Source organism: Sander vitreus, chromosome 24, assembly GCF_031162955.1.
Source record: "Sander vitreus isolate 19-12246 chromosome 24, sanVit1, whole genome shotgun sequence".
NCBI classification, from domain to species: Eukaryota; Metazoa; Chordata; class Actinopteri; order Perciformes; family Percidae; genus Sander; species Sander vitreus.
This window is the reverse complement of record NC_135878.1, coordinates 7289893-7309110: the sequence shown is the minus strand read 5'-3', so window position 1 is coordinate 7309110 and position 19218 is coordinate 7289893. Positions and strand designations below refer to the sequence as shown.

Here is a 19218-nt window from a genome sequence, read left to right as displayed (position 1 = left end):
GATTTTTACAAGTAAATGTTCCAATTTATAATCCAGGCAGCACATTCTCGTCTCCCTCCTTCATTTTACAGTCCAATGGTGGCTAGAATGGCTCCGGGTCAAAGGTCAATATGGAATGGATTAAGCTGCGTTATTTTTTTTAACGCGTTATTTGTTCTCAGATTAATTAATCAAAATTAACGTGTTATTTTGACAGCCCTAATTATTACCATTATTAATCATTCAATTATTAATAATTTACCAGTTTTCCGCTATGTCCATGGTGACCTAAAAGTGCTTTTCATCTCTGGATTGTTGAATCTTTCAGCTCAGATGACTTCTTTAGGGGTAAACATTTTGCCTCCACAGTTGAGTTGCTGATTATATTATATACACACACACACACACACACACACACACACACACACACACTATACGAACTATACATTACTGACATTAAGTACTTGCCATTGCCATGGAGAGCCACCATCACTCACAGCCTGAAGGTTTTTGGGAGAGGGGGAAAAAGATTTTTCCTGTGCCCATCAACATATGTGTTCCTTCCAACACACCTTATTAGATAGTTATTGACTCAACGTCAAAGCCTGGAGTAGAAAAGTAAGATTTGTGCTGCATTACATGTCTGCAAGCGTCACAAGTACAGAACACCACCTGACAGCACCATCCATCAGTATATATGATGGTGAGGGGGCTGGAGCTCCTACTGCATGCTAACATTTTCAGTATAAATAAACATACAAGTATATAATGTGTGTGCAGTTGAACTACTCTGACTGTATCATCTTATAGAGCAATTCAATGAAGGAGACTCAGCCCATTAACTCAGTGTATAACAACGTCTACTGTAATTAACAAGCAATGCAAAATAGACACTTACCAAAGTCTGAAACAATGAATTTTTCATCAGGTTTATAACATCATAATAGCTACAGAAACCAATCAGTTTGAAAATAAAATAAAAAAAACATATACATTTTTGTTACTATGAGCGACCCCTTAATGTGATCCATTGCTAATATAAAAATATTGGTTATAGCTTTAGACCGAAAGGAAAAAAAAATATAGAGGATAGAAAAACAAACTATAGTATACGATCACCTCAATATATTTGGCAACAATCCAAATAATTGAACCATTATTTCAGTTATTTACCAGGCATAATCTTCAGCGTCCTGCTTTGCTGCTTGTCTAGGTATTGTAGAGAGAATGTATCAAACAATCTGACATATGAGATGGGAATTTTTCACAATTGTCTAGAGCTCTATCTGAATCAGGAATATCCAGGTCGAATGTGATTTGCCAGGGATGTTTCTTCAGTCCGACTCACGTTTTACTGCCTTTAAATAATGACATCTAACATGATTATCATCTGTGATGTGAAAACTAATAAAACAACCACTCCTCCTTTCCACACATCCCTTAATGTCAGATGGCTAATAACTCGAGTGGCCTATTCAGACACATTACCGTCCACGGAGCTCAATTCATTAGCCCAATCAGTTAGTTGATGGAGGGTGAGAGGCAGGAAAAATGAAGAGTAACAATATAGTTTGTGTGGTTGCATGTGTGCAACACAATGGACACAGATGCGGTTTCAGCTGTGTAATTGCACCAGGAATCATCTAATACTTAGCCTAAATGAGTTGGATTCAGTATTACAAGCATATATCCTCTAGTTGCCACACACACACACACACACACACACACACACACACACACACACACACACACACACACACACACACACGTACGTCCGGGAGTGTGACTTTCTGTTGATTTGAGTTATTAGCAGTTGGAGTGAGCGGATGGAGAACACACCATGCTTTTCACACCCCCTCAGACAATGCACACACATACAGCATTCTGGGGCACTGTCATCTAGAAAAACAGATGGTGTGAGGCTGGTTAGGTCAGAGAGTAGATTTGCTGTAAACAAGTTGATCTATAATAGATCATTAGCAGGATGTGATTAGCTTCTCTGCAGGCTGCTGTGACAAAATCACTGCTAACTGATGAAGCTAATATTGACAACAAACACAAGCTATCACGCGATTGTTTTTCTGAACTAGAGTCTTCGTATTCCATGTCAAATGTCTGGGGTGTATAGCTGCAGCACTGGATTACACACGTCATTTGAAACACAGACCGTGACACAGGCTGCCTCTTCCACATCCTCACATCCTCTCCTGCCACACTGATTATGTGCACGTGTCATTAGAAAAGGGAGTCCACAGAGCGCAGTGCACCTCTGGCCTCGACACGCCCCCCCCCAGGTCCCTCCTGCCAGACGCAGGCAGGTCAGGTTACAGACTGACCGTCTCACTCCATTAGGAGCTAATGGGTGGTGTGATGGTGACACAGAGGGCAACATAGAGTCTGTGTGATTAACAGACGGAAAAAAACCAAAGGACAAGATCTGAGGGTGTGATGACCTAGTGTATCCTCGATAAGTCACACACACCTACGCAAAGAAAACAGAAAGGGGCCTTATCCTAACTGAATCCCAGCCTTTCGCTTCGGTGAACTGACAAATGACTTTGGAGAGGTGCCATCATTCAAAGTCGAAAGGTAGAGCAATGGATCATCTAAAAAAAGGAATTAAAATTCCAAAGTGCAACTTTATGAGAAAAGCTAATGAAAAGCAGACGGGCACGGTACGAATTCTTGCTCCTTAAGCCTTCCTAGAGTTCTTGCATCGTAATTGCAATCAAACGGGGCTTGGTGAATGTGTGTGCGTGTGTGTGTGTAGGGGGTATTGTTAATTGAATATAATCACATGAAGAGCTGTTGTGGTGCTCAGATGGGTTGGGGGGGGGAGTTGAATCAAGGTCGAGACTGATGAGATATGATAAAAATCAGATCAAGTGACCGAATCCCGCCGGGCTAAACATTCAAACGCTCCGGTCTGATCTGATCTGCAGGCAACTGAGATAATCTAACTTTATTTAATATACTGTAGGTTTACTGGAGATTTGAATACATTAATGTGCATCACTGACGATTAGGAGGATGCATAATAAATACAAGGTGAGAAGAAAGCAACAGGAACACCTCTTCCTTCCATCTAATTTAATAGCTCTGTAACAAATCCTATACACACATACAGTTTGATCTGTAATTTTGAAATGATGCATTGTCAATATCAGATAGACGTTTTGCAAAATGGACAGACAATACTTAGAAATATGATTTCACATAATCAGAACACCAGAGCCAAGGCTGAAAAACATTTAAAATACCCATTTGCCATTATGCAGTTTAGCTTCAGACAATCAAATTTAGAACGCATCACATGTCTGGAGCCTCCAGGCCTCAACAGTGATGGCAACCTTAAGAAATAATATAAGAATAATGTTCTTTTTGCTAGAATAAAATCAATTAAGCAGACAACAGAAGGAACGTAATGACTCGTTCCAGATGAACTACAGCGGATTCATTTTATATACTGGGCATGTTCAGAATCCATGCAAGATTTCTAATATTCAAATGTGTCAGACAGACACAGATGAGGTCGTATGGATCATGGTTAGAATTATGATTGGGCTCAATCTCAGAGGATATGAGATTGAGCCTATGACAATGACAGGAACCTAGTTGGTAGTATTAATTTGACTCAACTTATAAATGAGCCTACTAGAGTTGATCGCAAGTCCAAGTCTTTGCTAGACTGGATTCTTGTCACCCACCCTGACAGAATCCTAAAATCAGGGGTGTTACCAGACTGTTTCAGTGACCACTCCATTATTTTTTGTGTTCGGAAAATTAAGGTACCTCGTTTTCCACCAAGATGCATAACAGTAAGACAATTTAGAAATTTGAATAGTGAGCGTTTTATTCAAGATTTAATTTCTATAAAATGGGACAGGTTTCAGTTAATACCCACTGTTGAAGATGCTTGGAACTTTTTTTTATACTGAGCTAAATGATGTAATTAATAGACATGCTCCTTGGAAATCAATTAAGGTAAAGGGTAGACACTTACCATAGATTAATGGTGATCTTATTAGTCTTTTTAGACAGAGAGACAAGGCCTGGGAAATATATCGCTTATCAAAGGACTCTGACAACTTGATTTCATATAAACTCTTACGGAATACATGTACAACTAAAACTAGAAATGCTAAATCTAAGTATTATAAAGACTGTTTAAATAATGATTTTAAAAACCCCAAACAGTTTTGGAATAAAATTAACAGTCTAACTAATAAACCCATTAAAAACTAATTTTCTCACATTAGATTCAATAATGAAAATCTCACTGATTATTCTACAATTGCCAATGCTTTTAGCGAGTACTTTTCTTCCATTAGTAGCTCAAAGCACTCAGATTTTCCCTATCCTGAAATCTTACCAGATAACCCTATATGTCATAGTTCCTTCTTGTTTAGCAGAATTCATCCGGCTGATGTCGAGCAGGTTATATGTGGATTGAGTTCAGGTAGTGGTGCTGGCCCAGATGGTTTGGAGATTAAGTTTATTAAAATTGCCTCTCATGTTCTTGCTTATCCTATATCTGACTTGTTTAACCTTTCTTTATCCACATGCACAATTCCATCAATCTGGAAATGTGCCAAAGTTACCCCTTTGCATAAAGGTGGCAACCCTTCTGACCTCAATAATTACAGACCCATTTACATCATTAATAGCATAGCAAAGGTGTTTGAAAAGCTAATTTTTAATCAAATATCTCAATATGTCAATGACTTTCATATCCTATCTCCACACCAATCACTGCTCTTATGAATCTCACCAATGATATATTCTCTTCTTTAGATAATAACATGTCTACTGGTGCAATTTCCATTGATCTGACAAAGGCTTTCGACATGGTTGATCACTATCTTCTCCTTGACAAACTTTTTGCTATTGACTTCTTTAGACATTCTTTACTATGGTTTAACTCATACCTTCATAATAGACGGCAGTATGTTTCTTATAATGGTTGTCAGTCTAAATTTATAACTATTGAAAAAGGTGTACCTCAAGGCTCATCTCTTGGACCTTTGTTATTCTCTATTTTTATTAATGATCTTCCGCAATCCTGCTCTACTTGTCATATTCATTTATATGCAGATGATACAGTGATCTATTCCTCCAAGCCATTGATATCTTACATATTGAGCATTCACTACAGGTTGACTTTGATGCCGTTCAAAAATGGTTTTCACATAACAAACTTTTACTTAATAAGAAGAAATCATATACCATGTTGTTTAGGCACTAAATTTAATTCTCTTTACCCAGTTAATAATTGTTCAATTCGCTTCTTGGATGGAACAACACTTGAGAAAGTGGGGGAATTTAAATATCTTGGTCTCTTGCTTGATTCTCAGCTTTCTTTTAAACCTCATATTAATTCAGTTGTTAAGAAAATAAACTGCAGTCTGAGAACACTATATCATTCTATCAATTGTTTTACACTACAGGTTAGGAAAAAGATCATCTCACAGCTTCTATTACCAATATTAGATTATGCAGATGTTATTTATCAAAATACCTCCTAAACAAATCTTATCCCTCTCAATGTAGCCTATAACATTCTCTGTCGATTTGTTCTGAGGTGTCCTTATAGAACCCATCATTGCCTGATGTATGAGTCGCTTCATTGGTTAAAGCGCCCATATTATGCTCATTTTCAGGTTCATAATTGTATTTTAAGGTTGTACCAGAATAGGTTTACATGGTTTAATTTTCAAAAAACACCATATTTTTGTTGTACTGCACAGCTCTCTCTCACTGCTGCAGATCCTCTTTTCACCTGGTCTCTGTTTTAGCTACAGAGTGAGACCTCTTTTCTTCTTCTGTACTATCTTTGATTGCACTCGCACATGTGCAGTAGCTCAGATGTAGATCATGTCAGCTAGCTAGCTAGCTCCATAGACAGTAAAAGAAAGGCTGTTTCTACAACTTCGGTCAGTTACAAGGCAGGATTAGCTGGGAGACTTCTAAATGAGGGCACACATGTAAGTAGTTCTTTTGTAGATTATGGTGAACTTGTGTGTGTTGTAGCAGTGCTTTGCTATTGAGAACGAGGTAGCATGCTAGCGTTAGCATTAGCGTTAGCATGCTAACGCTACAAGCTAACGGTTGCGGTTAGCCAGCTCGTTTCGGCTTGTGACGTCACAAGCCGTGTCGATTTTGAACAGCTCACCCGGAGACTGAAGGCAGGACACATTCAGAAACCGTATCTCACTCAAAACAGCATGGATGGATTTTTTTCAAAGTTTGTATGCGTGTGGAAGCACCAGAGACACAAAAGAACACCCCAAATCCCAGAAAAAAGTGTTTTTTTCATAATATGGGCACTTTAACACCCAAATTTAGATGGCATTCTCACTGGCTGCATTTTATTTTTAAATCAATTTTCTTTAATTATCCTATTTATTTGAAACAACATTTAATCCCTTATAGATCAACATATAGTCTGAGACATACTGTGTACCTTTTTCTTTGTTCCCAGAATCTCCAAAGAAATTGGACGACGTGCCTTTAAATTTAAAGCACCATCTGATTGGAATACCTTGCCCACTTCACTTAGATCAATTACTTCATTTGTTTCGTTTAAGGCATCGGTCTTTAATTATTTACAAATAAACTGCTCTTGTTTCTAACTTGACATATTACGATTTTGTTGATTTATTTATTTTATGAGTTGGCTCCTGTTCGTGCATCTACTAAAATAGCATCATATTTGGGATGTATGCAAATTTACTGTGTTTTTAATTGTATGTATATGGAGGAAGGCGATCAGTTGTTGTTGGAGCAGTTAGGCTTGAGAGTGATGTATGCATTTGTGAATGTATTTTGTGTTTTGTATTTACTGTTTAATTGTTTTAAGGACCCCCTCGAAAATGAGATGATTCATCTCAAGGGGTTATCCTACTAATAAATACATTTATATTACACTTGCACCAAATTTGACCACCTTTAAATCCAAAATTAAAAACTTCCTTTTTCTACCAGTTTATGTCTCTGTTCTTTTAACTTGCACGTTTTTATGTTGATTTTCCTTCCTTTTCTTGTATTTTTAATGCTTTATTTAAAGCACTCCGAATTGCCTGTGTATGAAATGTGCTATGGAAATAAACTTGACCTGCCTGAACATTTTCTAAATCAGCGCACTTGAACCTCATGCTCCTGCTCATCACTGGCCATTCAGACTGTGCAGCGTTATGGGACTATTCAGATGCCAATCAAATGCGGCTCGCGCGGAGGTGAATGAGGGGAATGGAGGTGAGGGAGCGAGATGTCGCAGAGCGTCAAAGGCTAATCAGTGGGTCTGCGCCTCGCAATCACGTCCCTTTCACTAAACTTTTTCTCCAGCGGGTTAGCACGTTTTAAGTAATGCCTTGTTGTCGCCTGTCAGAGGGGCTGACATCTGACATGTAATAAATGACTTCAGACAAATCACCCGAAATAACTTACAAGAAAGAGCTGGTGGGGAAAAAAAAAAATCTGTTGCAGCATTATTTCATTCATTATTAAAATCTGACGCTCAAGACCGGACCACAAGGCTGTATGTCCACACTTGGTCTGCAAATGGCTGTTATGTACACTGGTAAGTATTTGCTTGTCCGTATTCAAAGTTCTTGTAAACAAATTCAGTTACGTTTGGATTCAGAGTTTCCTACCTGAAATGCTTTGTGTGGATCTTTAAGGCCTAACAAACATGCTTAATGCATTTCCTTTTTTATAAACTGTCTGCAAAACCTGACCTACATTCACGTTTACATCTGCTAACAGCAGTTTGAAAAGTTTGAAATCTTTAATTACCAGTGCCAATTTTACTTTGTGAAATATGAACTAAATAAAGTGAAATTAAGGTCATTATTCACAGAGGCGTCATTTTCTCTTTAAAAAGGATATGGAAGTTGCTCATGGCCACAGACCTACTTCAAATATCATAACATATTTCGATGAGACCGATTCATTCTAATAGCATTGCGTCCTCCACTGTGACATGCAAGAAGAAGAGATGGATGATGGGAGATGGCCTCGTAATCAAGCGGTTGAAATTTCAGAGGGAGATCAGCTGGGATATGCACTCTTACCATTTACATTCCGGCAACCAGAGACTGCACAGGAGGTTCATGGACGCCTTGTAGGCGCAGTGATTAAAAAGGGCTAATTAAAGGGAGATGGAGGAAATCATTTCAGTTTTTTTTCCCCATTAAATTTTCCATGAAATTAGATTTCTCGTTTGGCTGCATGGGATGGAAGGTTGACTTTTTTTATGTGCCCACCTCAAAAACAAGGTCCGTGTGGAGCAATGTGTATGTGTGTCTGTGCACGTGGAATGAAGAGTGACAGTCCACTTATGAGGAGACGTTATGCTCCCTGAGTTTAATTCCCATTCTGGAGGAGATAGGCGTGACAAGAGAGGACACTCGCACATGTTAAACATTCAAATTCCAGCTGCATGTGGATGAAGCAGAGGAATGATGTGCAATGGCCTTCCAATCAAGCAGCATCTACATGCAGTTTCATTTGTGTCGCTCCCCGCAGTACTACAACAAAATCTTTCCAATGAACACAGGAAACAGCAGCCATGTACTGTATATGGTATGCATATTGGTGGGCTTACCAAATGAAACCTGGTGTATGGCTTGATTGTTAATGGCACGCTGGCATTGCACAGCCTGCCTGACAGCTCCTGTGTGCCGTGGAGACGTATGGGAGTAGTGGTCGCTGCTAATGCAGGATCCCAAAGGACTGTCAATGGGAGAGAATGACAGCCCTGGTAGCGGTATATGGGCGAATGTGTAGAGGTAAAGCACTACATCTGTTAATAACTGCTTTTGAAAACAAAGGGAGCAAAGAAATGGAGGAGTGAGGGCCAGATGAGGAAAGGGAAAACAACAGATGGAAATGTCTGATTTTGGCAGAATAAATACCTGACAAAATAAAGACACTCCAGCACATTGTTGCAGAAATCATATCCAATATTAACGGCTGTTATATAACATATCGCCCGCCCCTACAGCCACATACAAGTCCATGATGTGTGTGCGTGAGTGAAAGGCAGAAAAAAATGGACTGATGGAGGATAAGGCAGGTTAACTACTCTTTAAACTAAAGTGATTTGACAGAAACAGTGCAACGAAAGAGGAAGAGATCGAAAGGCTGTTCTGACTGCCCACTTCTCCAAACCATTAACAAAGTAGTGGGTTATCTGACAGGTCAATGACTCCAACCGACATGCCTCCAACTGTCTTCCGAGAGCTGCAGGGCGCACATACACAGTTTTGGACACCTGTCACTTAGACATGGACAGACAACCTGTGGGTTCTTTTTTGTCTGTGGTTTAAAACACACACACACACACACACACACACACACACACACACACACACACACACTTCTTTTATTTGGATCTAAAAGGCATCGCAAGAAAACATACAAGATCCAAATACTATGAGAAGGTGACAGATTTACATAGGCACATACTTTACAAGTCTTTCATTTATAATACTCCATACATTAAGGGTAAACAAAACATCTCCGTCTCCATATCTGCATGCTCCCTATAATGGCTGAAACAGAGCAAAATTTTGCAAGTCTTTAAGCCTCCTTTTTTTGCAGCCCCCCTAGCAGGATCCCCCTGACCACATTCTTATGGACATGTCCCAGACTTCCAAATACCAGAATTATTAATTTACAAGTGTATCCAAGTTGGTGAATGAGATCTACCAAACCATGACATGCTCTCTTTATACTGTGGTCTTTTCTGTCTGTGAGTGTGTACTGTGTGTATGTGGTCACACCTAAGCCAACACCCCATGGCCTTCTTCACATTCATCAGATTGATATTAATATTCATGAGGAGGCTGGTGGCCGGTGTCTCGAGATGGGGTCCTAATGAACGGATTGTGTATGCTTGCTGGTGTGTGTGTGTGTGTGTGTGTGTGTGTGTGTGTGTGTGTGTGTGTGCGCATGTCGCAGAACTGTAATCAAATCACAGCCACCCCCTCATCTCCACCCTCATCAACCACCAGTGGCGCTCCTTCCGTAGACGCTAATGCTGAAATGCTACGCTACACGCCTGCCTGTGGTTCGGCGCAGGCAGCAGGGACAACAGAGGTGTGTGTGTGTGCGCGTGTGTGTGTGTGTGTGTGTGTGTGTGTGTGTGTGTGTGTGTGTGTGTGTGTCTGTCTATGTTTGTTGAATAATGGTCAGGGGCTGGCCCAGATAAAGAGGTCTCGACTCGTGGCGAAGCTAACCACTAGGCGTACAAATAGCTTACCATTATCTCTCATTAGCATCCGCGGCTAACACAGGGCCCATGCTGTGCGGTGGAGGGCCCTCACAATGGGACCACTCCTATATGATTGATGGCGAAACAGCGTCGGCCACAATAACAGAGCAAAAAAGAAAAGCACTAAAGATAGAATCTGTCGGCCGCGGCGAGGTAATAAAAACGTAGACAAACAAAAGGAAGTCAGACTAATCAAGAATGCCAGGCACAGCTCATTAATCTATGAGAGCCGACACTGTTTGGAAGCCCGGAGATAAGTCGGATGACTGGCACGTTATGAAGATCACGTGCGCTCGTCCTATTCCGTCTGCTATCTCTTCATCAGCAGCGAAAACAAAAGGATAAAATGAGGAGTGAGATGAAAGGGGGCGTTTGGAGAATTGGATGAAAGCTGAGAGAGTTTAGAAACAAAAGGTAAATTAGACAGCTCCTGCATGGTGCAGGTTCTAGTGAAGCGTTTGCTCAGCAGAGCCCGTAATCACAAAAAGCACCGCAGCTAGGGAAAGAGAGCAGACGCCAGGGTCCCTTGTTAGTGAGGGAATTTGATCATCAAATGCTGGAGCGGGATTTGATCTGTGACACTTCATCATTCTGAGGATGCTGACAAAAAAGCAGGCTTATGTTGAAAAAAAAACTGAGTCATTATAATCTACGACTCACCCTCTTATGCACAAATAAGATGCAGATCTTATGATTATAATTCCATCATCCCAGAAAATGAAGCTTCTGTTCTCTGGGATTGCAAAAAGCCGAAGATTCCCACTGAGTTTACACATCTATTATTTAGTTGTGTCCCCTTTTTTCACAAAGAGTATTTTGCCAAACTTGCAGTCCCCCATGCACCAGACGGTGTGCATAAACACGCACACTCTATTGTTCATGCAGCTTAAAACACCAATTGTTATTGCGTGGTACAGGGTCGGCTGAATATATTCCATTTCCATTTCATTTGGCCTTCTTGCTGACTAAGTGTTGATAATTCATCATTCGCCTGGGCCCGGGGCTTATGAATATGGATTTTGGACAGTTTATTAGCCCATTTTTGGAATGCATTAAAGGAAATTAGCAAGAGGAATGAAATTTGCTCATTATAGAAATCGGGCCACTGTGTTTGTGTGTGTGTGTGTGTGTGTGTGTGTGTGTGTGTGTGTGTGTGTGTGTGTGGGAAATGCAGTGAACTTCATCTGCCAACCCAGTTCTGTGAAGTTACATCATGGCCATTTTGGAGAACTTCCCTTCCCTTGATTTGTTTTAGATCTGAAATGGTGTCCTTTCATCTATCTCAGTAAAAATGTGAACACGACAGCTAAATCACACAGCACCGTCACCACTCCTACTCTCCCTTTCTGAAGAACCAGAGGGAAGCAGGGGAGAAAATAAGTTAATTTTCTTACCAAGCATGCATGGAGCAATCAAACCCAATCAGAGGATATTTTGTCACATTTGGTATTTAGCTGGTTTAGACTTCTAACAGCCAGCGACAAGCTAACCAAGGTTTGGATTTACAAATACCTTGTTGATTGGACATGCTGTCATCCTGCCAGGCTGGAGTCTTTACAAGCGGAGTCAAAATAAATCTGCTACCAGACTAAGCATGGCTAAGAATGACGGATACACTGCTGTAATTTACTGCACCATATACCAGGTAGGAACAATCACGAAACAGCTTGCCATACGCATCACAGCTCATGTTAATGCAGCTACACACCACCGATAGTCGGCCGTTGGACAGTCTGGCGAGGTCAGTGACTCGAGTCTGTTCGGTGTGTTCCGTGCCGTCGCCCGTCCGAGGGGCTGTCGGCCTTCATTTTGGTCAACCTGACATGCTCAGTCGGAGACAGGGAGACAGGGCAGTCGGGACTCACCCGGAAATGGCAAGCGGAATGAGCGTGACTAGAGTCTCTCAAAATCTGACGAAAATTTGTCTTTGTTGATCTGAAATGAAGACCGATTCAGCAACTGCGTGGCCTATTTCTCGCTTAAAATGTTTTCAGAAACACGTTTCAGTGAACTATTTTAGTACAAGATGAGATCGTATTCTGAACGAGCCGCCATGACAGTCTGTCTTTGAATTTCCGGAGAAAACAAATCCACGTGACGCGTTCGTCCAATCAGCTGCGGTTTTCATTTTTTGGGTGACAATACAGATGAGCGCCGCCTGCTGTGATGGAGACGTATTACGTCTCGTCGCTTCGGTGTGTTCCGAGGCACTTTTTTGACCAACTCGGGGAGACTGATCAGTCCAACTGCCTTTTCTGCCGAGGGTCGGCCGTCTGGTTGGTGTGTAACTGCCTTTATGCTAAGCTGTCCGACCACGAGAAACCGCTGTCTCATCACATGCCAGCACGTCTATGTGTTGGGAGCGTGGATGAGAATAGGTATGGGACAAAACTGCGTGAGCCTGGACGAACCAAATGCATAAACATAAAGTAAACATTCACTGTAGTTTCGTGGTTTGAATTTAAGACAACAGTGATGCACCACTGACTCCTCCTCACCTTGTCTCGGTCTTCCACTAGATCAATCAGCAGGTCGTCCAAGTCCAGGATCCCTCCGTCCATGTACTCCAAGTGGTGGGTCTTCACTGCACTCTCCCCATGCTGGACACAAAGTTAGCAACAATTACAAACTCAGATTAGGTCTAGACAATAATTAACAACAGACTGAATTACAAATTCACTCATAATCCCTAATTCAAATACATTGTCAGAATCCTGTACTATCAAACTGAAACAAAAAACTACAACAACCAGTGACATCGGAGTGGGAGTTTAACCAACCAATCAGCTTACAGTCTAGTTCAGATGTCCAGAATCTTTAACTGGTCAGAACACATACATTGGTGAAAACCTTGGTTTAATATTCCACTGACTTTAACACTGACCACAAATAACAAAAACATTTTTCACAAAAAGTTCTAAAAACATAAATCCTTCATATGTAACTTTCCGCTTTTTACAAACCTACAGTATGTTTGAAAATTTGAGTCATTGTTTCAATATAAAATATGGTAAAAAATAAATAATAACTCCATTTGGCCATTTTATCCACTATGAATGGTATGTTTACAACAAATGTGACACAATACTAACAGTCAGTCAACATAATAACCACACATATAAATATATCAGGACCAAACAGCAGGCTTCCCTGTTTGTTTGGCAGATACAGTAGCTACAGAGGACCTACATTACACTGTACTGGGTTTACAAAGTACAGTTTGCACAGACTGTGAGAGTGAGGAGGGCGAGGATAGGAACTTCTGCAGTTTTTACTGCTCTGTGGGGAGCAGTGGTGGGCACATTCCAGGCCGCTTTCATTGTTACCATGAAGACAGAGGTCAGAGTGAACACACTGCACAGAGCAGGAAGTACCCCCGAGCCTGGCGCTCCATTGATTATCAAAGAGAACAAGGACTTTAGACTGAGCTGCAATCTGAAATCTGTGTACAAAATCAACAGAGAAGTACACGAACAATAGCATCTTCCCCTTTTTGTGACCCACACAGAGTCTATTGTGGCGATGCTATACAGATCTCCAAGAGCAAGTGCATCTGTGGACAATATAAGATGTGGATGATGATACACTGCATTAAATATGAATACAAAGTTAAAACAGAGTGTAATTCCAACCTCCTGAATGGGTCAATTTTAGAATTGTTTACTAAATATTTGCTACCCCCCCCACACACACACACACAATTTCTATTAAAAGTAATTTCTAGACTAAGAAAAGAAATCTTTGACAAGGCTTATCGTTTCTAACAATGTGTGCAGTAGAAAATGGCCCATTAGGATCTGCTCATACCAATAAGCAATCTGTCCATAGCAACACAAGACTACATTACCAGCTAAATTACCAGCTATAGGCTGTAAGCCTTGGAGTCTGGAATGAGTTTGGCTGAGACCCAGCGAGTGGCTTCTGCTGTATCACTGAGACCCGTTGTGAATGGGCTTCCTCCTTGCTCCGCTGCATCCAAATGTGAATTACGGGGCACAAAAAAAAAAAAAGAGGCTGTCTGCCTTTCACAATGAGCCAAGTCCATTCTCTTAAAACAAATGGTTGGGAGAGCCTGGGATTTCAATCACAGGAATAAAGCCAGAATCTCTCTTTCTTCAGAAGTGGCCATAATGCCAGCGCCAGAGCTGTGAGAGATAGAGCAGCAAGTAATCTGCAGCTACAACTAGCATTCAAATACGCTGCAGTTCCCACACAATGCAGCGACACGTTGATATGCAAACAGCCAGGCACTCCAATGATCCAGAGCCAAGAGCATCCTGTCACTGTAAAATCTGTTTCAACATAACAGTATGAGTGAGGGCCTTACAAAGAAAGAGTGGATATCGTCATCATAGTTTGCATCATTTTCATTTTGTGTGACACATTATTAAAAGACAACACAATGCATGCTGGGGAGCTACAGTAACTTGAACTAATGGGCCAATTTACACCCGGATAATGACATCTGATCATAGGCTTGTGCCAACACACCTCGTATTAATACAGTAAGCGTTCCCGTTATAGATCTCAGCATGTAAATTAGATAGGTGGACTTGTCAACAAACATGGTGAATCTCAGGTAAAGGGAGGCAATACCAGCTGGAGACTTTTCGGTAGCCTTGAATCTCCCGAAAGAGGCTGCTGTATGGTTTCTACTTAGTCTTCCTTTTCGGAGCAAGGGGTCACCTGTAGCTTCTCAAAAAGGCAGCTATAGACAGCAGGAAGACGTGGAGTTAGACGACCACTGAAAATATAAATAAATAAATACACTATAAACTGACCTGACTTGAAACTGACGAATGAGAGAGTGAGAGAAAAGAAAGATGGTTTCTTGAGATTATGAGATTGTGACAGTGCTGGAAACCAGAGTATAATAACATGTAATATGAATCAGAAATGGTGGTGTGTTTAGTCATCATTTTAAAAATGTTTACCATAAAGCTGCACATGTGGGATGGAGACGTTAAACCGGTGGAGCACAGATGTAGCCAGGATTGTCAGGGGGAAACTGGTCCAACCTGAACAGCTGCCGGCATTCTTCTGCCTCTCACCGACATGGTTTACAGTATGTGTGAGAGCGAGAGTGTGTGTGTGTGTGTGTGTGTGTGTGACATCAACAGCAAAACATGGCTCTTACTGCGGTGACATCACATCTCCAGCATAAAGACACACACCTTAATGAAATAAGATGTATTAGTGTGATTTTCGCAGGGGGGGGGGGGAATTAGCGAACACCAATGCCTACGTGTTAACCAGCATCACCTCTGCACACCACCAGGCACACTTGTGCTCCCGTTTCCTCAGCCAGAACTCACAAGGCCCGAGAAAACACACGCTCCTCTCTTTCTACCTAGTGATGAAAAGGGATGAATGTATGGCACTTCAGGAGGGAACGTAATCTAAAAGAGAGGAAAGAGGGGAGTTAAAAAAACACTCCTCTGAAGTCCCTCGTTGTCAATCCCTGGTAATTCCCCTTTGTATGCTCAACTCTTCCCATGACGTGAAAAAAACAAAAGGAGTCGGGAGTCAGTCAGTCAACAGTGGAGGAGAATTACCGCGACAGTTAGAAGAGTAAATTCCCTTCAAATTACACCATTAAGTCCCCGACCATTTAAAGCGATATATCTCTCCTTCTTCTCTTGCCGGTGAGCAAACATGACACTGCTCGAGAACGGTGAAACACCGGTGCAATTAGGGAAGCTAAATTCAGTGGGGCTGCAGCGGTTGGTGGTGGTGGTGGTGGTGGTGGTGTGGGGGGGGGGGGGTTATTTCACACTTTGATCCTCAGAAGAATGTGTGCCGAAGCTGTGACTAGAGCTGTAACAATTCCAAATTTTAGTGTACAATTAATTGTCTCAGAAATAATTGCGATTAACAATATAATTGGCTCTTTTAGTCAAATTTACATATATTTATTTATTACTTTTTTTAAACAAATTATGAATTCCAGTGTCACTATTTTCAATGAAAATTGTTAAACTAATAGGAAATTAAATGATTATGGTGTGATTTTTGCAAACAAATGTAGGATGCGATTTGTAGACCAGGACGTCTCTGCAGCGCCACAAAACTAAAGTCAGAATGGTTCGACACATATTTTGCTTTTAACAAATATTGCGCCCCCCCTGCGATTTGGATATTGCACTAGTCCATATTCCGATTTCGAGAAAGTTGCGATTAATTGTGCAGCCCTATTTAATACTGCACACTGCACTGAGGGACCTGCACTCGGCAATTTGACAAGACATCGCTTTCAAAATGACTACTGTTTATTAAACATGTATTACTTGTTTATATACTGTTTATAAATGCTGAATGGGGAGGGGTTGTTGCCAAGTGAAACTGCTTTTTCCCGAACAAGCTCCACAGTAGCATACACTGCAAGCAGGAAGGATTAGTCTGGCTATCACCAGACCAAGCTCAATCTTTTAAGATTGAGCATTAGTCTGGGGAGTCTGCTCTGTATTTTTCTCCTGCACAAGAGGCGTGATCAACGGGCATAGTTGAAATGACTCTGTACGCAATTGGATAGTCCTTCAACCAATCAGACCAACGATCCGGGTGACGTAGCAGCGACATCAACGGGTTGCTGCGCTTCGGTGGCCGAATGTAAACAAGAAGCTGCTTGGTCGCTTCTCTATCGTCATCGTGTTAAACCCGCCAATAGCGCGCCAGGTGGATAAGCCAGTTTGCGATTGGTCCCCGCAAAATTGTAACGGAAGCAGGATCGATAAACGTACAGGTTTCCAGCCTGAGCTGCAGGGAGAAATCAAATCGCCAGCAGATCGGGCTGGGTTTACCCAGTCTAAGGAATTTCGATTTAAATTAAGTTTTTTTTGTACTTTCATGCATGGGCGTAAATCTGATCTAACAGTAGGGGGGGGGGGGGACAATAAACATAACATTTCTGAAGAGCAATTTTTGAAGGGGACACAAATAATACAGCCACAATTATACTCGTAGAGGACATGTGTACACAGATGAAAGCCTTAATACTATCATTAGTGTAGCGTGGCGACTGTACCATTATCCTTCTTTTCAGTGTTTCTCTCGATTCAATGAAAAAAGCTGACTAAATTGACCAAAATATTCTTCTTTAAAACCATGTATTTATTTCTAAGTTGTTTACAATCAAGCCACAAAAATACCTTAAAACATAATGACTTATTTTGAAAATATTTCCCCATATAAAAGAAATACAATGCTTTTGTACACTTGTTAAATTAGCTGATCATAATGTAAATTAGTGAGCCACTGGTAAAGCTCATCTGCTCACCCTGACAGCCACACACCTCCAAAAATATGAACTGAGCTCAACACACTTACCTGAGACTCTACACCTGACTGTCCCTGGTCTCCCTGAGACTCTACACCTGACTGTCCCTGGTCTCCCTGTTCCTCAGTTCTTTCTGTCTCCTTTGCCTGTGACATAGTGATGTTAGTATTTCCATAAGCACCCAGTCTTATAAAGATGTTACCAAATTGTCTTGATATGAGGACTTATTGTACTTACTTGGCGTTTTGGTGTACTGAAAAAGGATCTTATGCCTGTTTTTCATTTCTCTGTCATTTTATCTGGGCAACAACAACACAAATCCTAAACGTCAGATGTCTAAATGAGTTAGTTTCATAGGTTCACCACGCTGTCATATTATAATTCTAAAATGATCTTGCGTCCTCCACATAAATATTAGGTTTCTTCTGGGACAGAGGATATATATTTAACTGATCAGCCACTTAACTTCATATTCAGCAAAACACAACTGTAGATCTTCAATATTAACCCTAATATCAGTTCACACACACAACGTTAGGCTCATCGCTGTGGTAACGTTAGCTGTAGTGGGTGCATTTCTATCCAACAAGCTATTAAATAAGCTAGGTAACGTTACATTATATTACACTAACACAGCAAACTTTTTGTCATGACTAATTCATTAATTACACAGCATCATTTCTATCTGAGAAAAGAACAACCTCATCCGATGTTTAATGTGAATAAAATAGCCTTGAACCGCCTACTTACTACATTCCTGTCACTACCCGATGTGACTGAGTGCAGATCCTAACTTACAGCAACCACTGTGAGGCAAGGGAGGGGGGGACTCAAAATGTTTCTAAACTTAAAAAGCATTTTTTGGGGTTTGTATTGTTTTACTACTTACACAGATATTTTAAGTATACATCATTATGTTATTTATGATATTTCTAGGGGGGGGGGGACAACCATTAGATTGGGGGGGGGGGTGGGGGCCCTGACCCCCCCGACCCCCCTGGGATTTACGCCCTTGCTTTCATGTCTTTGTAACTAAGAACTTTTCATAGTCCTGATGTCTGGGACGCCCAAGTTTAAAGTCAAACGCCAGTGGCAATCAGAAACAGTGAGCCTCAGGATGCTGCTCTGTACCTTTAGAGTTATTGGAAGTATTTTCCCACAATATTCATTCACAATACACAACTACAGCACTTTGATGAATGCAGACTATTTCTCGGAACACGTCTGACAGCAAGCCAGGTCGGAAATCCAATGACACAAACAACCCAAGGAAGAGAAACGGCAGGTTTGAACAGTTTGATACTTTACTTCCAAAATGCCTTTCGCATAGTGGAGTTCTGACGCACATACCAGCCCCACACACATGAGAAGGGGGGCAAAGTGCTTTCAGCTTTAATGCACTGTCAGGTGTCAGCACAGGGTTGGTATAGTGGCCCTAATCTGAACTGAACCTGCACAGATAGCCCATGAGAGGGAGAGGCAGCTACAGTACCCGGCTGTTTCCCCTGAGAATGCACCACAATCAGTCTACTTGCTGGTCCCCCAGGCTAGAGTCTTATATTAATACAGTGATCCAGGAAAACACAGGTCAGAGCTGTTATTAAGCCTCTTTACTCCTGCAACTGTGGACAGGAAAGGGGCTGAAATGAGGAGTCAAAATGCATCCACAACAACTCTGATAATTGAT

General features: G+C 41.2%; 1 protein-coding gene across 2 annotated transcripts in view; it reads right to left on the bottom strand.

Moving 5' to 3' along the window:
• Positions 1-19218, bottom strand: part of pard3ba (par-3 family cell polarity regulator beta a) — a 143734-nt gene that overhangs the window by 121557 nt on the left and 2959 nt on the right. For both annotated transcript variants that reach the window (XM_078243477.1, XM_078243478.1), the window contains exon 2: positions 12754-12855. In XM_078243477.1, the coding sequence (XP_078099603.1) occupies positions 12754-12855 (102 nt within the window). The remainder of the gene's footprint in view (positions 1-12753; positions 12856-19218) is intronic.